This window comes from Eucalyptus grandis, chromosome 11 (genome assembly GCF_016545825.1).
Source record: "Eucalyptus grandis isolate ANBG69807.140 chromosome 11, ASM1654582v1, whole genome shotgun sequence".
NCBI classification, from domain to species: domain Eukaryota; kingdom Viridiplantae; phylum Streptophyta; class Magnoliopsida; order Myrtales; family Myrtaceae; genus Eucalyptus; species Eucalyptus grandis.
The window spans coordinates 29701959-29725091 of NC_052622.1; the positions used below are offsets into that span (position 1 = coordinate 29701959).

The 23133-nt window shown below is 39.7% G+C and overlaps 3 protein-coding genes across 6 annotated transcripts; 2 read left to right on the plus strand and 1 right to left on the minus strand.

Annotated features, from left to right (window-relative positions):
- The first annotated feature begins 3777 nt into the window (after positions 1–3777).
- LOC104425711 (ethylene-responsive transcription factor-like protein At4g13040) lies at positions 3778–10519 on the plus strand. Of its 4 annotated transcripts, none has more exons than XM_010038488.3 (8): positions 3784–4219; positions 5305–5573; positions 5667–5770; positions 6034–6161; positions 7436–7520; positions 9158–9338; positions 9892–10013; positions 10104–10519. In XM_010038488.3, the coding sequence occupies exons 3-8, from the start codon at positions 5728–5730 to the stop codon at positions 10235–10237; spliced, it is 693 nt and encodes a 230-aa protein (XP_010036790.1). In that variant the 5' UTR covers positions 3784–4219; positions 5305–5573; positions 5667–5727; the 3' UTR covers positions 10238–10519. The 4 variants fall into 4 exon arrangements, with proteins under 4 accessions (XP_010036793.1, XP_010036790.1, XP_010036792.1 ...); XM_010038490.3 differs by lacking the exon at positions 3784–4219 and adding an exon at positions 4339–4618 and having other exon boundaries at positions 10104–10297; XM_010038489.3 differs by lacking the exon at positions 3784–4219 and adding an exon at positions 4618–4741 and having other exon boundaries at positions 10104–10297.
- A 702-nt stretch (positions 10520–11221) lies between these two features.
- LOC104425712 lies at positions 11222–14352 on the plus strand. The gene is made up of 4 exons (XM_010038492.2): positions 11222–11511; positions 11679–11792; positions 12824–12928; positions 13610–14352. The coding sequence occupies exons 1-4, from the start codon at positions 11394–11396 to the stop codon at positions 13840–13842; spliced, it is 570 nt and encodes a 189-aa protein (XP_010036794.2). The 5' UTR covers positions 11222–11393; the 3' UTR covers positions 13843–14352.
- Positions 14353–14587: 235 nt separating this feature from the next.
- On the minus strand, positions 14588–18762 carry LOC104425713 (FHA domain-containing protein FHA2). The gene is made up of 3 exons (XM_010038493.3): positions 18046–18762; positions 15791–15951; positions 14588–15024 (listed from the first exon to the last, which is right to left on the minus strand). The coding sequence occupies exons 1-3, from the start codon at positions 18653–18655 to the stop codon at positions 14815–14817; spliced, it is 981 nt and encodes a 326-aa protein (XP_010036795.1). The 5' UTR covers positions 18656–18762; the 3' UTR covers positions 14588–14814.
- Positions 18763–23133: the final 4371 nt, after the last annotated feature.

Here is a 23133-nt window from a genome sequence, read left to right on the forward strand (position 1 = left end):
AATAAAACCTCGATAAACTAAGTGATTGAACTGGATTGTGTATTACTATTAACTAAGATTAAACTGGAATCGATAAAACTATCCTAATTTTCTCTAGCAACATTGAAAAGGACTTCCTAATGTCATTTTACCAATGAGTTGCATCTGTTAATGGATGTGGTCCATCTCGGCATATCACTTTTTTCTTCTAAAATAAGCTAGGGGCGAAAATAGAGATCTAGTTGCCCGAAAGGTCAGGAAACATCTTGTAATTTTGGATTTTCCATCCCAACAAATGGGCATTATTGTTAGTTTATGGCTTAGTAAACCAAGATACATTAATATAATCTCCAAGAACATTTCATCACCGCCCATCACGATCAAGACAGAGTTCGGCAAACTTCATTAAGTAGTTGAATTACTTCCTTCCTTTTCTCAATCTAAGTAAACCATCGAGTTAAAAAAAATGACATAACAAGAACCATCTCAATAATACAATCTCACTACAAGGCGCATCATATGATTTCGAGCTACTTTAATGGAACAAGCTAATTGAACCTGAACATCGACTTTGAGTTAGCGTCTCAAAAAATATGTTATTAATGTTTATTTTGGAGAGTAATTAGGAATTAATTAGTGTTATTTATTATCATCGTTAAGTTGATTTGGGGGAGTTTTGGGAAATGTATGTATATGTGATATGTACGTTTGTGCTAAGGAAATGATTGGAGTTATTAGGGTTTGGGGTGGGCGGGACACCGCAACATTATCTACAAGGGGTCGCTTTGCTTATATGGCAGGCCGCCCATCCAATCACCGCTCGTCGGTGCCCTTCGCTCGCCACCAACTAACTCACGCTTATTTAATAATTCCCCTCTTCCGATTTTGCCCCTCATCCGGCCCCGGAACTACCCACGTGCCCCCGCGACCCGGCCCCACATCTTGTACGGCCCTCCCCCACACCTGTGCCAGAGGAACTTATGACGTGATATGCACCGACGAAATTACAAAAACAGTGACGCCCGCTTTGAAATGGTCTTTTTTTTCTTTTTTCTTTTTTTCTTTTTGCCTCCTTCTTTGTTTTAGTGTCTTGCTTCTCTCGTTTGCTTTGGTTCTAGAGTATTTAATATTCATGCACCGCATAAAAAATCCTTCCAAAAAAATAAAATAAAGTGGAGTTCCCTAAAATATGATCCATATTATATTTTTTGGTAATATGTGGTAAAAGTGCATTTAAATCCTAAAATTTTCAAAAAATATAAAGTACAATTAAATCCTATAATTTTTTAAAATACTAAATTGATACAATCAAGTCACTCTGCTAATTTAATTAATGAAAATGTTAATACAGCATTTTTGGAATTTTGTTATTTTTTTGTACGTGCCATTCTTCAACTATTTTATCTTTTCTACGTTTTTTTTTATTTTTTTTTCTTCCCCCAATTTAAATTAAATTAGATTGAGAAGTGAAAAGACTAAAAAATTATTAAAGAAAACTCAAGCTGAAAAAAGAGTTACTGGGTCCTCGTGGGTGGCCTACCATGGGGAAAAAAAAAATAAAATGCGATGTAGGAAAGATGAAATAATAATAAAAAAAAACCAAGTTAGTATTTTTTGAAAATTTTACAATTCAATTGCATTTTCACAACAAATTTATGGATTTTAAATGGACCTAATCCAGACATAATTAACCAATCTCCAATTTTTTTTTTTTCTATGGCACCGAATATTTGGACCCATTGCCCGACCAATCCCTAATGACATGACATGGTATCCCATAAGCTTAGATCCACGTAGTGATGGGCGAGGCCCACTAGGTTACTCTTAAGTACGAGTTACCGTAATCGAAACAAAACAAAAAGAAATCCACCGTATTTGAGTCAAGCATTTGATTGTACGGTCGAGATCTCTTGAAAGGTCTTTATTGCTCTAACGTGTATAACATATTTCGCTTTTTGGGGATGGATCAAGGTGGGATTCTGATTTTCAAAGATATCTGAATAAGATTCACGTAATCAATCGATGCCACTGGAGGAAATTCTCCGCCCTATCAGCAGACGCTGATTTTATTTGACTTCAATCTGTCCAAATCTCATCTAGAAGCCAACGACGGGTTTAAACCAAAACCCACTCAGGAAGACTTTTATATAAACAAAGAGAAATTCACTTTAATGGGTCCTAAAAAGCGTATATGCCGTGTGAGAAGGTTTTAAATTTTAGACCTGGAGTATGTTACCAACTTATTTCCGCTTCTCTCGATTAAAATATTAAAAACCTTAGTTAGGTAAACCCTATCGAATTATGCAGCATGGGACATGTTTCACTAATTAACTGTGTATTCCACATCGATTTGTTCAATCTCTTATTCTGGAAATTTATTTAAAGAGATATGTAACCGATTGAGTTTGAATTCAGAGCGGTGTTTGAGCACCCGTGTCCTTTGTCAAGACAGATTCCTCTACCTAAACATAAGGGTGGAAGAAGAACTTTCGTGACAGAGCACGTATTTAGGACACATGCTGAGGAATACCAGCGTCATCGATACATGTATTAAAAAAAAAAATTGTCTCGAATTGGATTCCTACTTTTGGCATGAGCCTCATCTCAATATTTTAGTTACCCATTTTTTTGTTAAATTTTGTCTGGTTCTTGCGTACTTATGCTTTTGAGGAAGGAATGTATATTATATATAATACTAGAAGCATGCCATAGGATGTCAAGGTCAATTCTATTTAATTCTTCTCTTATAAGAGAAGGGCTAATTAAAATGCTACACTTGTGGGGTTGGTGCGGCAACGCCATTATAAAAATCAAGTCCTCAGCTCAATTGCTTGACCTCGGGGAGGGAGAAGTATGATGCATCATTTGCTTTTTAATCAGCGAAACAACCGAATCCTTGGAAATCTTTTCGCCTTCCGAAATACGACGAGTTGACATCGAGGTGTGAAATGACTCCATCGGTAAGAGCTCCGGGAGGAGCCGTCAACCGATTGTCATCCGAGGATGTTTGAAACAAAAAATAAAAGAGATGAAGAAATCGCATGCATAGAGGGTAAATGAAATGTCGATTTTTTTTTCTTTTTTTTTTTTAAAGACAATTTACTTTTTGCGACTACAATAAATTAATACTCCCATAATTACAACCACGAAATTATTTTTGCAATAAAGACATTTCCAATATACATAAATACTTTCTTTAAAATGCCTATTAATGACATCTCATTCTTTAATGATCTCCAAGAAAGCACAACCATTCTGCTTGTGAGATCTAATCAATAGAGCTAAAAGAGTAAGTTATCTTCTAAATTATGGTTAACGACTTTTGTTCATCGAAACATACGTATCCTAAGCTTATCCAAAGTGATTGGTTAATGATTATGCAAGTACATAAGATCAACCGAACTCTTAGAAGAAGGTCAAATGACCCCGAAATTGGAAAATGACAATTTTCTCGGTCAATTAAGCAGAACCCGATCCAAGCAAGTAATGTCCGGCTCGTCGAGATTGCCGTGGACTGCCAAAAAAAAAAAAGAGAGGAAAAAAACGAAAATAGAAAACATTAAAAAAAAAAAAACGAAAGCAAAAAGTGGGGAAGAGAAAGGAAAAAGGGCACAAGAGCGAGGGGCAATTTCGTAATTCGGCGGATCGCGAAAGATCCCCCACCCTCCCCATTGGGGGATTCATCTTGGCCAACCCCATCCCAGGGGCAAAACAGTAAAAGAGAAGAGGAGAAAACTCTACCCTCTCTCACTAGACTCCACACAAAGCACGTCCCCCTTTCTCTCCCCTCTTATTCAAACCCTCTCTCTTCTCTCTCTCTCTCTTGCTCGCTCGCTCCCTCGCTTCAACCATTATACCGCCACCACCACCACCACCGCCGCCGCCACCACCGCCGCCACCTTCCTCCTCTTCCAAAGAAGAGCTCGCTCCCTCCCTCCCTCCCTCCTGTCAAAACGATACCAGCCATAATGGGAAAGGTGGAGAGAGGGAGAGGGATGGAAGTGAATAAAAACAAAAGGTGGTAGATGCATGAGCAACGACACCCCTCCCCCCTCCCTGTCTCTCTCTCTCTATCCCCCTCTCTCTCTCTATACCTCCTTCTCTCACTAGCCATCTTTCCTTCTTCTCCAATCTTTCCCTCCGCCAGCTCGTCCCGGATTCCACGACCAACCCCTCTCGATTGCCCCTCGGTCTCCCTCCGGGTCCTCCAGTCAAGTCGCCACCTTTATCTTTCTCCCGGGTACGTACGCATTGACTTGGTCTTTGTCTCTGTCTCGCTCGCTCGCTCGCTCTCGCTGCGATGGTGGGAGCTCCTGGGGAAGGCGTGAGAATCGGGTTGGGTTGGGTCGGGTCCAGTCGAGTCGGTCGGTCGGCCGGTCTGCTTGGGTGGTTCTTGATTTTTTGTCGCGTCTTTCCTGGTTGCTTCGGATGAGCTTTTTGTATTTGGGAGTGTATTTTCGTACATGGGGGGTTCTGTTGACTAGTCCAGGAAAGGTGGTAGGTTGGTGGGTTGACTTAGCTTTTTTGTGGACGGAGGGAGATGGATGGCGGACATGGATTCTCCTCCGACCGAGGTGGTCGTCTCTGCCCATGCTCGCCGCCGTTCTCGGTCTGCGATTGTGGGTTCGCTTGTTTGCGCGTGAGTGTGCGAGATTGTTCTGTTTTCCGACGAATTCAGGAGTAGAAATTACATGTTCAGCTGGCGGCCGACCCTGTCACCTTATCCACAATGCTTCGCGTGCCTTTCTTTTTCTTCAGAGAGGTCTGTGCTCGTGCGAGTTGATTGCATCGAATCGAGGATTGCTTTGGGCCTTACACGTTCTCTGTTCATCTCGATCGTTGGGGTGGCCTCGTTTGGGTGGTCTGGAATCTGGCATTGCGTTATTGCTGTTATAATCATCTGAATATGGGTCTTGCCATAAATTACATAGGAAACTGCAGCTGGTTTTGTTTTGGGGACGGATTTGTGAGTGCGAGAGAGCGTAGAGAACTGTGATCTTCTCAGGTGCTTAATTTGGGGTAGCCACAGTGACAGCCATAGCATGGTATCGATAATATTATCCGGCTTTCGTTAGCCTAGCCCATTAAGATAGTTGTAGCTGGTGGGAGCCAAAACTGGTATCGTAGTAATAGCTGGCGGAGTTGATGGAGTGTGGTTGTCCTAATTCTCCTTAGAATGTGATTTTTGCTGGGAATTCTTTTTCTTAATTGCGTTACTTGTGACTACTCTAGATGATGATGATGCTCCAGGACGATAAATTTGACTTATGAGGCATAGCTCAATATGTTCTCTTCTTGAGATGCTTCCTTTTTCAATTGATTTAGGTCATTTGTGCTTGGAAGATAGCTTGAGTTGAGCCACATTACTCCAGCTTGCAACTCATTCAGTCCTCACTGGTGATAAATTTCCGAACCAAGGACTTCTGCAGATCATCTGTCTTGATCATCCTGTTCTTGTTAAGTGTGATTGGCGGAGGGCACATATTGTGTGCCCATATTCTTTTGGTGTGGCATACGGCGTCAACTCTTGGTTCTGGGATTTGTCGGTTGAGTACTTGTTCACGTGTCGCCTGACTTGTTTGTTGGCAATGATGGTAATTACTAGAAACCTGCAGAGTTGAAGATCTTTTAATTCTCTTTTTATTCTTTCTCATGGATTATCTTCCTTTATGTTTTATGTACCACAGTGATGCATATCCAGATTGAAGAACCAGACCATCGTGCACAGAGACGAGATTCCGAATAACCATGGTGAGCTTAAGAAGGCGCAAGCTTTTAGGACTCTGCTCAGGTAAACTTTACACGATCTCACTGTCTTTTACTGCAGTAGTCAATCATAGTGTAGGATAAGAGCTCGTTGTAAATTAGTTTCCATATTTGTAAACTACTTATACTGTGACAATTGTATAATCCCGTACTCTGGGCTCTGCTTTGTTGTCGATATGGTTTTTTCTTTTCTCTTAACGCAGGTTGAAATAGTACTTAGCTTCTTGGTTTCATGACAGCCACTTTGTTCTGTAATTTGATATTACTGCATATGATTGATTTTTTCAGGGAAAGCTTCTTTCTTGGCTCCACTTCCCAAGTCATCCGATGGACATGCAAATGATACTCCTAACCAAAACGCAAAACTTGTGACAGTGCATCCCTTGCCTCTGGATGATGTCAAACCGCCAGAAGAAGTAAGAAGTATCTCCATTTGTCCTTTCCTGAGATCAGCTTCTTTCTAACTGCTATTATTGCGCTAGATTTCTGTTTCAAATTTGGCCATTGCCAGGAAAGGAAACTCATTGGATACTTACTGAGATTTTATATTCTCCTATTTTAGTTTTCGACAGTCATAGCTCTGGACTATCGCCACTATTTCAATATTTATTGTGCCAAATTAGCAAAGAAAAAGGTTTATTTTCTAGAGAGAAAATGTCGTTCTATGGTGGAGCTGTCTTTAGGACGTTGGTGAAGAGATATTTTTCATTCAAAGGATTGTCTCAATGTGTTACTGCATTATCAGTTCAAAAATCTGCCAATTTTAGGCTTTTTCTTGCATTGGTGGATGTTCATTTTGTGAAGTTCAATCATATTGGAACTGGGAAGGACTCAGAATCTTACCTCTCATGCGTTATAAAATCTAATCAGGACTTCCTTATTAGCTTAAGTATTTGGTTTCATGAATTTTCTTGATGCATTGTACTCTCATAGAAGGTTTTATGTTGTGATTGGCCAAATTGACTGAGTACTTGCTCCTTGCGAGTCTGAGATGGCAGTGTGCTAGATTGGTACATTGGTTGCTAATGTAAACACCTTTTCAGTTTCATGCAAATCTGGAAGATGGATGTGGGGTCTTGGTTGTAATAAATAACTCCATCTCTTTGTTTTGTAAAATGGTCTGACTTATCCTGTTAGTCAGATAGAAATCTGATGTCATTTGAATGTTTATATTCTTCAAGGTCTAAAAACAACCTTCACACACAACCTCCAAGTTCGATCTCTAATTGATTCACATGCAAAGCATGTGCATTTTACTAATTGTTGAAGTTTATCCCATGTCGCTTGACTTAGGGTCCTAAATGCTCTTTATATTCATGAAGTCTCCCTCGACCTATTAGCTTAAGTTTTTGGATTGGAGTTTCTAACATGGTATTAGAGCCAATTTTATCCCCTTGTGAATGTGCATGGTCAAAATTCCATTTGAATGTGCGTAGTCAAAATTTAATGTGCTGCTCATAATCCACTTTGCACGTGAGAAAAGATGTTGAAGTTTATCTCACATTGCTTGACTTAGGGTCTTAAATGCTCTTTATATTCAAATAGTCTCTCTCAACCTATTAGCTTAAGCTTTTAGGTTGGACTTTCTAACACTAATGCTACTGTCAATAGAATCCCTTGTGATCCTTGCTGGACCTTCTTTGTTTTCCCAGCAACCTGGTGCTTACACCTTCTTTATGTCGTTGTCCAGAAAATACTTGCAAAATTAGGATCCATGTCTTCCAATATTTCTGGTTCTAGCTCTTCAAAGGAGCCACATAATCAAGACTTTTCAGGTTTGTTGCTCTGCCAGATTTTTCCTATATGATGCATTTGAATTGTTAATACCCTACACTATTCAGATGGTGTGCTGGTTACACAGCCATTTTCCTTTTGTTCCCTTTATAGAAATTGATTGATTCTCAGATTTAATTTCTAGCTACTCGACTTTAAGAGGTTTGTGCCTTGATTATTGTCCTGTTTTATTGTGGGTGAATCTTCTTAATTCCTCAAATGATAGTGCACATACATTTTAACAATTTACCTTGGGTATTATGACATTCTATAGAAGTATATATGATATGACAAAAAGCCTTTATCAAATGGGTTTACCTAAATAGGAACTTTTATGCACTGAGTAGCTGTTTAAGGTTCTGAGTTGGATCCATTGATTCTGGCTTGATGCTTGTGGCTGCTACAGTGACCTTCTTAACCCACTTCTGCTAAAATAAGGATCCAGATGTTTACTTGAGGAAATTCTGCCTGTTAAGATAAACAGGACACCTTAAAGAGATGGCAATAGAGAAATCATTCATATATCTCAACACCATTACCATCAATAGCTGACAGGTCTTACGATAGGAGCCAAAAGTTTTTAAATTTTGGGCTTATTTGTAGCATGTCTACATGTACTATAACTCACCCAACAAACCACACTAGAAAAAAGTGATGGTAATCAGAAGACAGAAATCACTGTGAGTTGAGTCCATGATTCAACACTTCTGCATGGTTTAGAGATAAATGGATTTGTTACTCATGTCTTCGTTTAGTCTAAAATATGGTGATAAGAATAAAGGAAGCAGCATGTTGCACTCTCTTTTTGGTGTGACAGTGGCGTGGCTGAATTATTGTGACTAAATGAGTAGAAGAGAAAAAAATAATGCCAATGAGTAATTCTTTTCTACTGGGTTTTATGGTAGTTACTTCATTTTAGCAAAATGTTTGCTTTCCTTTATAGCTTTTGCTTTATGTTTGTATCTTCTGCAACTCCTTAAAGTGATTCAAGCTGGCTTGCCATATATATTAAGTATGTAGAAGAGTCTTATTTACCTAACTAATCTCATGAACCAAGCCTTTGCAGGATCCTTAATTGACTCATAGATCCATCGTTATTTCCCAATAGTCTTCTTCAGCGCTTTTGGTATTTCCCTATACACAGTGTCCTAACTGGTGCCCCATTACATGTCCAGTGTAACCTTCTCTGGTGACCACATAACTATTTTCAGTAGCTAAAGTAACTCATTGCCCATGAAAGCTAAGTGCCTGTGAAGAAAAATGAAGAAAAATGGGGTCTCTTGGAGTACATGTCTCTGAATTGTAAGAAGTATGCTTGTACAGAAAGCTGTCAATCTGTCTTTAACACTTTATGAACCTAGCCTGATCCTGTGGACGTGCTATGAATTCATATTATGAAGACTCTCTTGTCCCCACTCAGTTCTCTTTTTAAGGAATAGATCTCCTGTTAAGAGTAACTCCTTGATTGAAAATTGGTTGTCAGTTGACGTGCCGCAATTTGAATCATGTATGCCTTTTTATTATTATGTGAAACATCAGCATACAAATAGTGCATGCAAGGGTGACAGAGGATTCTGTTGGAGCTTTCTGGTCCATGAACCTCACTCAGAAGTCTGAAGCATGGGTTACTCATTTTCAGGACAAGCAATCAAAAGGAGAAAGCGGCACAGGAGAAAACATCATCACAACCAAGAACCTTGTCTCATGAGAGGTGTGTACTTTAAGAATATGAAATGGCAAGCTGCAATAAAAGTTGATAAGAAACAGATTCACTTGGGCACTGTCAGTTGCCAAGAAGACGCCGCTCGTCTTTATGACAGGTATGAATTGATATTGTTGTCAAAAGCACTCGTCTTTACCCATTGACCATGCTGCATTGTGTGTTTTCATGATATTCTTCCGTTTATTTTTTTGGCATAGTTTATTTAGCATTGAAAAACTATGAGTAGAGTAGGCATCTCTCTCTAAGCTGACTGGATTTCCGATGATAGACATCTCCTTTACCAAATAAGATGAGGAATATCGCTGTATCTTGATTAACACAGAGGAATTCTCTATCAGTGGAAAATTTTGTGGGAATTACATTTTTGTTTTGGTTGTTAGGTATAAGCTTAATAATAGTGTTACACTTCTGTAAGTATGCTCGGCATTGCTAGAGTTCCATTCTAGTTGATGTTTTCATGTTGCTATGCCATATGTCCCGTTTTCTGATTATTTGTCGTTAAAGAGGAACTGAAACTCACTGTTTTAAGCTTGATTTTGAGATACTGAACTTGTGGTTAGCCATAATTTTTTATTTTTTTTTAAATTATTCAAAGAAGAATGCAACAGAGTAATTATAAAGTCTTAACCTTGCCAAGCTACATGCTGCAGGGCTGCTTTCATGTGTGGCAGAGAACCGAACTTTGAGCTCTCAGAGGAGGAAAAACAAGAGCTCGCGAAACTGAGCTGGGATGAGTTCCTGGCAAGGACACGCCATGCTATTACCAATAAGAGTAATATAGTTTCTGTGCATCTAATCTGAAGAAACATTGCCACTCTATTCCGCTGAATTCTTTGTTCTTACATCTCTGAGGTTTTTTCAGAACACAAGAGAAGGGTTGGGGCAGGATCGGAGAAAAAATCCGAGCCCGAACCGGAGAATGGTGATTGGGATGGCGAAGAAGCCAATAGCCTGTCGGGTTCAGAAGAGGTGGAGCCAGACACCTCAGTCTCCTGAAAGTTTAATTTGAAACGAGGCTGAACGATCAGTTTTAATGGTCTAGCTCAAGCCGGTCGGCATTGGACTTTTTTCCCCCTTTTTTTGGTCATTAAAGGCCCCTATTAGGGCATTAATATCTTAGATTCTAATTACTCCTAGCGAGCTAATTCTTATAGCTTGAAGAGAAATAAGTTGTAATGTCAGATATGTCGCCCCTGCCGATCAACCTACATATATATAATTGCAGCGAGAACTAAAAAAAATGTTAATCTCGCCTTTCCTGAAGGAAAAAGTTCGGAATTTTGCAGCTCTATTTCTTCTCGTAGTAGTTTCTGTGAAATTTGCGTGCATTATACATTGGCTTTTTGGCGATGGCTGATGCATGAGTTTGCCTGGGGTTCTGGGGACATCAGTGTCACACGACGCTATGACAGTGTCAATACAAGAACTTCCTCGAGCATGTTGGAGCATGCAAGAACTTGAGGAGTAAGGGGATTTTATGAGAACCATCACCGTTGATTCGACATGTGTGAGATCCCTCAACTCCATCGACTTTTCCGGTAAACGTGAGAAATGAGCAATTACCAGCACGGTGGGCTCTTTAAAATATCGCTCCCCCTTGCCCTTGTAACCTCTATTCAAGAAAACTACTGAATTTGTTCTTTCAATATGAAAAGGAAAGGTGGGGGGTTCAATTTCTACCTTCTTAAGAGTTAGGGAGGGTGAGGACGAATTAGTTTTACGTGTTGGTAACTATGCCTTGTAAGGAAGTAAGGTAAAAATCTAAGAGCGAGTGTTAGGATAGGATTAGAATAGGACCGACTAAAGAAAAAAAAAAAAAACTCTATGAGATAGACTTGTTGGCGTGCTTAAAGATTACCAACCAATCGTGTCGAGCTTGACTGTCGAGCTTGACCGGTCGGGTGAAGCTACAAACGTTAGGGCTTTTTTCCTTCTTTTGGGCCTCGTTATAACACGTGTTCTAAAGCCGATTCGCTGATCCTAGGATCCACACCACCGTGGCATTAAACGGCCGGCGGGGGGGACATCACTTCGCGACACGAGGCCTTCTGCCAGTCGCGCCGAACGCGATCGACGCGAGCTTGCTTTCACTCCCTTCCGAGGAATCGAACCCGTGCAGAGAAAGGGCTCGCACCATCGGAAGTAAAAAAAAATGGCTTCGAATCGCGATCCGAAACCTTCCCAAGCAGAACCTCCACCTCCATCGCCGTCGCCGTCGTCTTCTTCTGACGATTGGAAGGGCCGTGTGTTTCTTCCCGCTCTCCTCGCAGGTCCGTTGTTCGCTGTCTCCTCCTGCGGTTGCAGTTTCCCGTGTCTTCTTCTTCGTCTTCCTCCTCTCTGCCCCGTTGCTCGATTTGATATAGTCCAGGAGGGTCGCTGAATTGCTGATTGATTGATTTCGCGTGTTGGGTTTTCGAAAATGTCTCTGGGGTGGCAGGAATTGCCGGCGGCGGATACGGGTTGGTGTCGAAGCACCGGAAAGTTCACGGCCTCGCGAATATCTCCGCGGCTTATGCTGCGAATTTCGCCATCGTCATGGGTTGCTACTGCGGTGAGTTCCTCTTATTGCATTTTGCTATCCGAGTCGGCTTACATACGGAGTTGGGGCTTTAGTTTTGTCGAAAACTGCTCGAGACGATGGTGTTCCTGGATATTAGTCTTAAGTGTATGGCAGTGAATACTCTCAATTGGGCGGCGACTGTTTGGTAGAAACTGATGATTGCTTTAGTGCTTTTGGCTGCTTTAAACTTCAGATTCTTCAACAAGTAGCTGATGATTGCATACTAGTAAAAGACTGCGTTGCTAGGGTTCATTTGCCTCTTTTCATCTACTTTCAATGTTCCATTGCCGCTCGCATGACTCTATAGGATAAGAGGACAAACAATGCAGGAATCAGAGGAGAGGTTGCCGTAGTAGAGGTTTCAAAGTGAGCGAGCAAGCTTCTAGAATTATCAATTAATAATTGACCAACCTAATATGAGAAGTTGGGCTTCTGTACTCACGAGAGTGGAATCACGGATATGCATTAATTTTTCACGGTCCTCGTTGCATTATTCATTGTACTGCCAGGTGCTATGCTTCTGGAATGAGCGGTACAGCCAGTTAGGATGTATAGTCATGCCTGGGACAGTGGTAGCTAGTTTGCCTTTTGTTTCGTCTGTGAATACGCTTTTATTTCATATGATCCTCTATTTATATGTAATTGTGGCAGAATCGTCCTTTGTATATGCAAATATATAGTTTATCATTTTCAGAGAGCTGGGCTCATTTCTCTGTATTTTAATTACCTCCACACCAATTGAAATGCACAACTGCAACCCAAGTTAGATAGTTTTTGCTGGAAAGGAAAAAGATCAAGGAGTGTATGTAAACATCAATAAAGGACAGAATACTTAATTTTTAACAATTGTAATACGTTTGAACCAAAGTTTATTTCTCATGATCAGAACTCTCATACTAACTTTTGCAAGGGAAGAATTTAACCAACGACAGTCTGTCTGCAGCACAATCTAGATGATTCTATGGAGTCATATCGTATTTTTAATGGCAAATCTTCCAACTATATGCATTCCATATGGACAGGGACCCGCGAGTTTGTAAGAGTGACTCGTAAATCAGAACCAGATGATCTGTTAAACTCTGCCATTGGTGGCTTTGCTAGCGGTGCTATCCTCGGGCGGCTCCAAGGTCAGAACTCTCTCTCTCTCTCTCTATATATATATATATACATATATATATCTGTGTATGTGTGTGTCCCTCTGTCTCTCTGTCTGTCTATCTGTGTCATGAATGGGTGAGCAGAATGGAGTTGGACTAAGCTTACAGTGGCTTTCAATGATTACTATCGTTCATCATACTGGTCTCTATTTTCAGGATCCTTGCGACAAGATTCAGCTTTGAAGTTCAGGTTGATCTTGAATGAATGGCTTTAGGATTACCAGTATACTGTCTTATGATGTCAATGTTGTGGTGACTTTGTATTTTTCTTCTCAGCTCCTTATTTGCTTGTCTTTTGAATACCGCATCCCTCTTTCTTGTGGGCTTTAATAAGGTTATGCAAGGATATTTGGGTTTATCTTCTGTATAGAGCAGCTTTAGAAGACAGCTAAATGAGGAAGTATTTAATATTTTGTTATGCTTTGCTGAGAAGTTCTAATGCTACAAGCTCTATAGACTCAGGAACTTTTTCGGTGGAACTGCCCAATCATCCTAGTATTCTTTTAACAAGTGTCAATGTGCAGACATTGCATCTATTTGCTGGTTTGTTAAAACAGCCACTTCTGTCATTCATTCTTAGCAACTCTACATGGTACTTTGGTTATCTTGCCTTGGAAAAAGGATCTGCATCTGTTTGCTTTGCAATACCAGGTGGACAAGCCGGAGCCATCAAATACTCATTTATGTTTGCTGTAGCCGGGACAGCTATGGACTTTGCTATTTTGAAACTGAGACCAATTTTGGAGAGCAGTGACTCGTTGAAACTGCCGGAGTGGTCCCCAATCCAGATTCTTGATGAGGAACAGCTTGCTGCAAAGAAAGCTAGGGAACAGAAGCTCTATTCCCAAACAACGCTTGGTAAACTGAACAAAGAAGATTCTTGAGGAAATTGAGGGTTAGTGATAGGAAATAGGTAAAGATAAGAGTGCCTGGCGGGAGACTCTTTATCATGTTACCCAAATTTTGACCCAGTTGGGAACTTTGTTGTACCTGCTTTGCGAATGGTTATACTTTGGCTCCTTTGAAGGCAATCTCCCATTTGATGTTTTTAGCAAAAGAGCACTTCCTTGGAAAGTGGTTGAGATTTGGATGAGCTCATTTGATCTGATTACGTTCCATCTACATCAGCAGCAGTTCTTCAATCTGGCAGTGATAAGTTTAGGATGAGAGGCGTGTTGTAACTTGTAACACTATAGAAAGCTTGGTCCAAATTAGAGGAACCTGTGCAGCTCAAATTAACTTTTAAAGGGAAGACTGATTTTTGTGGTGAGGTGATTCGAGGCAGGATGATCATGAATCCTCCACATGGCTTGTGCAGAAGTTTTTCCACGTTTTAGCTTGTGGAAACGAAGATTTTCTTTCTGGGTAACTGGAAAATGCTAGCAGTTCACTTATTGAGCAACGTTGCTGGTTTTCAGCTTTTAAATAATTATAGAGCCTTCTACTTCTTTTGGGTTTTATATCTACTCCAGCAAATCTTTTAACTTTCGTCTTCATTGATTGATTCGGTCACCAGCCTTGGGGGGATAGTCATTTCAGAAGACCTAAAAGAATCGATACTATCATTTCGTCCCGAAGATTTCTCCTCAGGCTTAAATTACCCCTAAAAAGGGGCTTAGTATTGCGATATCGAAGGCAAAAGAATAGATGATATCTAACTACGAAGAGATAACATCCTTTACAGGAAAAAGCTAGCAAAAGGAAAGACTAAAGTAATCCTAACACGGAACGACTTAATTGTGACAAGCTCAACACCATCCATAAGTACTAAGATCACAGGTAAAAAGTACACCAGATCAGATTGACACAAGAAAATCTAGAAGCTGCCCCAGCAAGAACCAGCTCTCATTATCATGTTACGAGAGCAGAGAGACCAATGACACGAACTCTAACGTCACCCGACCCTTTGACCTCGTGTTGATGACAAAGTGCTCCGGATATTTTCTCAGCAACATAAGCAAACCATACCAAGGTTTTCCCTTGGCTTCCGGGCCAGGCCAGTCCTCAGACGTGAGGTATCTCCTGACTCGACTGTGATGCCAAACATTGCTATACTGCTCCACCAGCTAAAGGAACAAATTCCGTGAGTTAGCAATACCCATTGGTCCAAAAAATTTGAGCAGTACATAATTCACTAAATACAAGAAAGTTGGAAGATAAAATCACTGGAAACTATATTAGACAGTATTAAAGTTAAAACAGATATCATATAAGAGTATCAATAAGGGAACAATTTGTGAACAGGAAACGAATTCCATGCAAGTAGCAAGAGAAGAAGACAAATATTACAAATAACCATGACGATCAAATAAAGCATGCTTGCTACTTTGAATTTGGTTTAAACCCATATCATCATGTCAATCTCTTGCTGAGTCAAATGCACACTAAGAAAACGCATTAGTTGCCAGGTAGCCGTGGGCATAAAGGGGAACTTACTAATGATAAGTGAAAAATCTCATATTTGAAGCAATATATGGAATCTGAAGACAAGAATTTGGCTGATCTTCCTAATGGCTCAATGATAATATATCACCATACATCCTAGTTTTCTGATAGTGAAATTTAATGGCCAACTCAAGTGGACAATGACCGTTTGAGCTGTAGACTTCATATCAAGTACTTGTTTTGGCACAGGATCAATAAACCCATTCCCAAGTTTCTTTTGGCCAAAATCAGAAGCCTGGACTCTGGAAGATAAGACATTCGAGATACAGCCACTTGTTTGTTTCAGTGACTTTAAGGCAGTTTCTGGATATTGAGAACACGCGAGTAGACCAGGCTAGCCAATCCATTCAAAGAAAATAGAAAAAAATTTGCTCTTCAATTACTTACCTCAGTATGAAGTTTCTCCATGGGCATCCATTCTCCCGGACCACAAAGATCAGACAATACTGTAGCTACAGATGATACCACATCCTTCTCTTCCAACTGTATAAGCTGCTGGTTATCAGCATCTCTGTCAATTCTCGATCTGCTGTCTCCCTTCTTCTCAGCTGGACAAGAGATAATATCATGGCAAAGGAAAAAAATCATCACTTCAATGTACAAGATATCAATCACAATTGAATCTCCAACTAAGAAAAACAACAGTGCTCCAGCATCAATAACAAAAAGACCAATCCGCAATTTCATGACACAGTTTTAAACCGAATTCAAGTCTCCACAATAGCCATAACAGGAACCACAAAAAATATAAATTGGAATTACATAGAAACCAAAAGATGCTATCAGCTTGAAGATATCAAGAAGACGACATTTTGAAACCTTGATTGCAATACATTGCATTTGTTGAAGCCTCAGATCACTGGGTATACTCTGTCAAGCTTGCAGTTACCAAGAAGAGAAGGGAAAGGGGAGAAGCTTGCTCAGACTATGTAGAAGAATCTGGTTAATCATCAAAACAAAAGAGGTGATTGGATCTCGAATGCTACTAATGAGGACTTCCATAAAGAGACAGCTCGGTTAAAGATTTTGACCAATGGGTAAGAGAAGATGAACAACAAAGTCACTATGAAGAGGGTCAACAATATTCAAAGAATTATAGCTTTCCCACAGGAGGAGGAATAGACAGAGCTTAGGAATTATGCAACTAAGAATAATAGTTTGCAAGCAGCAGCAGGATTAAAGACCCTAAGAAGTTTCCTTTCAGGTACCACCGACAATCATATGCACAAATGATGATAGCTACTTGGGACTAACTATAGAGGCCATGTAAGGATTTTGATGAATGTGTACAAGGAAGATGATGAACTAAAATACTATTAGGGGGATCCACAACATTTAAAGAACTACTGCTTTGACTTTAAAATAGGAATATGCAGACACTAGGAATCACTGGACTAAACATTGTGCTGTCGGCTTGCAAACCACAGTAGGATTTTAGAATTCTCATTTGAGGTGCCAATTACAATTATATGTAAAGTATAATGCTCTGCTAAACAAGGTCAATTTACTACTTCATATTCCCAAGTTTTACTGAGCTTCCTTGTCCTCAACAGCTGCGCATGTGCGTGTGCATGTGCGTGCGCGTGTGTGAACAATAGGATATTCCAAACAAGATATACAGGCCATGCAACATAGCACCTGAAAAGAACTGCAAATTGAAAGCATAGAAACTTGGCATTGTCCACAAAATCACTGGACAAAAAGCAGGAAGCACACTGGAAGAGGACAAACTATGAGTCAATCTCAGAAGCAAGGACTACAGCCACTACCACACTGAATACACACTGTAGGTTGTTTTTAGATTTGGTGTTCCCCCAATGATAGTTATGACAGTAGCTCTCAAAAAAAAGAAAAAAAAAAGATGTTTTCTGCAAAAAGCACACACTTATAACCATGCCTAGAATGTGGAGAGGTAGTAAGTGCGTGCATAATATAGGGTATTGCAAGTAGGCAGAGAATCACTTTTCACCATAGAAGGTTTTGTGGCAAACGATGTTGAGCTAATTTTTGAAATTTCTGTCCTGTTTCTAAATATCAAGCAAAGATAGGCATAGAGCCATCTGATGACTAATTTATGAGATATCATCAGCTACATCTGTGCAGACTGCAGTTTGTTATTCACAACTCATTTATCATAACAAGGCATTGACCTCAAAATTCAGGATAGCAGTTTTTGCTACGAAGGAAAAAAAAAAAACAGTGTGCTCGGGTTATGTTATAGAATAGGCCAATATGGAGAACTAAATGCATCAGCACACCAGGCATGACACACATAACAGATGCCAGTAAACTCAACAGACACTCAAAGTCCCCATTCCAGGGAGAAGCGATTAGAGATTGGAATGGCAGAGATATTAGAATACAAATAATTCCATTTCTTGCATATGGAAGTGGCACGGGCACAACAAATCCTAACATTGATCCAACCACCAAGGCAGTAGAATGGAAACGCGTCAATGTCAAGAAAAATCGACAAAGCAACAGACTTTAAGAGACAACTCAACCCAAATTCTCCCCCATCTACCCCCAATCCGAATTCACAGACTTCCAATTTGTCGTCCCCTTTTCCTAACAAAATCTAATCAAAGAGTAATCAAGAAAGAGGACATCACAGAGAGACAGAGAGAGAGAGCAGAACTCACCCAGTGCCTGCTTGCCACCAGACCCACCACCAGCGTAGCCACCATAAGCCCCCTCATACCCATCCCTCCTGACCCTCTTCCCACCGCCGCCACTTCCACCACCACCAGCACCGCCTTCCTCCTCCTCCTCCCCATACTCCTCCTCCTCATAAACCTCCCTCCCCCTCCCCTTCCTCCCCGCCGCCACCGGCTGCGGCGGATACCCATACGCCCCCGCCGGGGCAGCCACGTGGTGCCGGGGCCCGATCGGCCCGCCCAAAATGCTCCTCACGGGCAGCAGGAAGTAGAACTCCTTGTCCCCAATCTGGAGCAAGTCCTGGGAGTCGAGCTTGACGGGGGGGTTCCCGGGGAGGTGGAGGACGCCCTCGACGAGGCAGCCGTTCTTGCCGAGGACCTCGAGGGCAAAGCGGCGGCGGGAGAAGTCGTAGAAGATGCGGGCGTGGTGGCGGGAGATGTTCATGCCGCCGCCGAGGCTGGAGAGGTCGACGTCCACCGTCGATTTCTTGGAGTTGCGGCCGAGGACGATGGAGTAGGTCTGCATGTAGTACTCGAAGTCCTCCCCCTGCAGCTTCGCGAACCCCGCCTCCACGTCGCCGCCCGACGCGCTCATGGCTCCGATCTCCGGCGCCGCTCGACCTGCCGATCGATCGCTTCCTCTGCTGCTCTTCTCCCTTCCCTTTGAGTCGCGCAGAGAGAGAGAGAGACGAAGAAGGAGAAGAAGAGGAACGGAGAGTGCGAGCTGAACCGGTTCCAAAGTGGGGAAGAATCGAACCGGTCGAAGCCAGAGGGAACCGGTGCTTCCGAGTTAGTGGCAGTTCGACCGGGGAAATAGGTTCGGTTTTACATTAAGGTTTTGCTTTCGAGTCCGTTTGGGGGAATAACTTGTAAAACAAGGTTTCAAAATCCTTTTGAGCCAAATATTTGTTGGAAAAAGTTTAGAATACATAAGAAATAATAACAACTGCTAATACATTATGAAGAATTAGAAAATAGAAAAACAAATGTCTGAGGCGTGCAAACACTCTCCTTAAGGATAATTCCGCCCCTCGGAGTACGAAACTCGGTGCGTAAGGCTTCGGCGGCTATCCTCCCAAGATACAACAGACCTTCCTCTATACTCCGCACTGAATATTAGAAGGAAATAGAACAACTTTTGTGTATAACCCAGCTGAAAGAAAAGAAAAGATATATGAACATATTGTGTCTTATGAGATCTTATTTTTATATTTAGACAAAATAGAGCCGTTAAAAGAGCCGTTGTAAAATAATGGACGATTTATTTGAGAAATAAATTAAACGTTACAAAACGATTGAAAAGCCGTTATATGACCGTTAAAAACCGTTATGTGACCGTTAAAAAATAATGATGGTCTTCAATGCGGTCATAACTTTTATCGAAGCTATTATTGTAAATATTTCAAAACTGCTGAAATATCCAACAATCTCCCACATATTTCAGAAAGTTTTGATAAGAAAATAGTATAATTTTGGGTTATTGGAGAGTAATGCATTGGAATTGGTGCTTGTTAGGCTATGAACCAACCCTAGAAGGAATGAAATATAATTCACGAAATTATTGGTGAAGTTTGAAACTTCTATGAACCAAAAATTTCTTTTGTGAATTATAATTTTCACCAATCACATTACACTCCCACAAACTTTGTTGTTCAATGTGGTTTTGCGTTAATAGGCCATGCGCATGCTTGGTTTATTCATAAGTGCTTTAGAGATTTTCGCCAAAAAATCTTATAGGAGTGGCCCCACTCCACACTTATATAGGTGATTCCATCAAGTGTATTATGCAGTTTAATATACCACCAATAATGGTTATGGAATTTCATTAAGAGCTTAGCTCAACCTCTTTTTCCTTGTAATTTTGCACTATTTTCACCTTAGAATGGACAATAAATTTTAATAGTGCACTAGATCAACAAATGACTTGTTATTACCCATATGAACCTAATTCATGGGATCGCCAATCACATAGGTTGGGTTACCATCACTGTTGATTTTCTTCAATTGGCTTGTCTCATTCCTCTCGATGTATAGTCAAAGGATTGGCAAAAATCATTTATGACTTAACATAATCGATCGATATAAATCCCTTTTATAAGGAATTATTTTACCACATCACGTCTCAACCAAACGTCTCTTTTTGCCATTGAAAGTTTCATTCTTTGCAATAGCTATTGCCTTTTGGCAATCATAATATCTAGACATAAGTGTCATTTCATTTCCATAGGAACATACAGTAAGAAATTTCTCAACTACTCAACCTCAATTTTAATATGAGTTTGAGAAATTTTTCTTCTTCCCAAGAACTTGAGTAGTTCTTCAATCATCAAGATAAATATTTTCTTCTTCTTTCTTACTAGAGGTTAGGAGGATAAAGCATTATGTTTTTAGCATATATGCTTGGTAGGTAAATTCTTTTGCATTTGCCAAAATATTGGCTTGGAAAATGACTACAATAATTTCATCATCAAATCATCTACTTCAACCAAGTCAAATTTTGATTGAGCAGGATTGTCATTTCCCTCACAATTTCATTCGATTGCTTTTTATGTTGCGACACCTCCACAAGGTGGACACGTATTCATTTGTGGATTTTGTCTCATATGAATCCAAGATCCACTTAACATCACTGTATTATTCTAATACAGCGGAAAATCCACTACGTAAAATGTCATAGTTTCTATTCACATGGCCACAAAATCCATAAAAATTCTATTGTTGTGAAAATTGATCTCACCTGAGGCGTTCATTGGTTGTCATTGAGTCTTTGACTTCTGTCTCTTCACGTTGATATCTACTCAAATCAGCCAGACATACAAGTTCGTTGATGATGGCATATTCATTCAAAGAAAATTTTGCACTAGGAGCTGCTCTTATTCTAATAAAAAGAAGCTTGAGGAAGTGAGTATTTGTAAAGACAAATTTGGACTCCACCAAACCCAATACCAAGCACTCGTCAACACTAAATGGTATATCAGCGATAGAAAATTTGTTGCTTTGCTAAAACATTAATAAAAGCAGCATCATGAAATCATCATAAATCCCATTTGAGAGTGATGGCTCTTTAATAAGAATATCATAAAATCTTCTATTTCAGTTTACTTTTTCACCTGCAGCTTCTAGAAGGTAACAAAATAAGGTGACAATAAGTTTTAACAAATCTTGAATGACACTAATAGTGTCTTGTCTCCTAGATAAGTTCTCATCATGCTCTATTAAAGAGGCAATAAAATGTCACAAATTGAAATGATACATGAAAACACCACCACTTTCACTTTACAAGCACCAGACTAAAAATGAACCGGCTAAATCTCTTCTATTGGCACTCAGAGTTTATTCAAAATCTCAAACTGAGAAAGAAACAACTACCGGCATGCATCCATCAATGGTGTTCATCCAATATCCCTAAAATATAAAGCAGGGCAAAGAAAAAATACAAAAATATATATAGCTTGATTTTGTATGTTGTACCTCCTCTATTTTAATGAGCATAAAGAAGGCCAATATGAGACTCATAATTTTCAGCTTGCATTATTAACAATTGCATCGGATAGAAAGGTCAAAGCCAAGCAATAGTCAAAATAAAACCTATTAATATAACAGTTCAAAGTTAAATCAAATACACCACCCAATCACAATCACTATTGCTCTCTCCTAATGAAAGAACAACTGACGCCTTAATGAATTTTCCAAAAAATTAAACAACAAGAAGAACATGGTTCTACTAACAACAACATCATTATGATGGTTCTCAAGCTTGGAGACATACTTCTTGTCCTATCGACACAAAAATTCCTTGATGGACACTAGAAGTTGTTGACATTCAGATGGTAAGAATTTGAAACCATTTTGTAAAGTAAAATTTACTCACAAAAATCCAATGTTTCTGTTTTTTTTTTTTTTTCATTTCTAAAATATGAAATGGGTCATTTCAGAATGGTTAATATCAAGTGGTCAACCAATTAAAACAATAGGAGCAATGAAGTCACAATGAACAAACATTCTCTAATCCTAAAATTACAACTTCCAGGTCAAGAATAAAATAGGAAACCCCAATGTGGACCGAAGCTTATGAAAATAATCACGAACTTGAGATAATTACAAACACCCAACTTCCTCTCGAAACAAATTTAGGTATTAAAGCCTCAAAGTATGATTTTACCTGACATTCAATAACCTTACCAAAACGACCGAGAAACCTTTGACAATGCTCAGTAATTTCCCACGACATCCGCCCATGAATATGTGATACTTGTCCTTCACCATCTCGATCATTCTTTCAATTCCAATTTTGGTGGCGGCAACAGCAACAACTTCGACTTGGAAATCCATAGTACTTATCCTTAGGATTGTTGGAAAAAGTTTAGAATACATAAGAAATAATAACAACTGCTAATACATTATGAAGAATTAGAAAATAGAAAAACAAATGTTTGAGGCGTGCAAACACTCTCCTTAAGGATAATTCCGCCCCTCGGAGTATGAAACTCAGTGCGTAAGGCTTCAGCGGCTATCCTCCCAAGATACAACAGACCTTCCTCTATACTCCGCACTGAATATTAGAAAGAAACAGAACAACTTTTGTGTATAACCCAACTGAAAGAAAAGAAAAGATATATGAACATATTGTGTCTTATGAGATCTTATTTTTATATTCAGACAAAATAGAGCCGTTAAAAGATTGAAAATAATGGAGGATTTATTTGAGAAATAAATTAAACGTTAAAAAATGATTGAAAAGCCGTTATATGACCGTTAAGAAACCGTTATGTGACCGTTAAAAATAATGATGGTCTTCAATGCGGTCATAACTTCTATTGAAGCTATTATTGTAAATATTTCAAAACTGCTTAAATATCCAACAATATTTTGTACGGGCCAATTCCATAAAAAAGCACGAACTGTAGGTGTTGTCCAAAATCTTGTCCGAACTTTATTTTGTCTAAAAAAAACACGAATTTTATGTGTTATCCCAAATCTGACCCGAACTTTATTTGAAACAAAATAAAGTAAGTCTGTTACAAATAGGCTTCACATTTCTATTTAACTACAAGATGCACATGCTTTTAATAT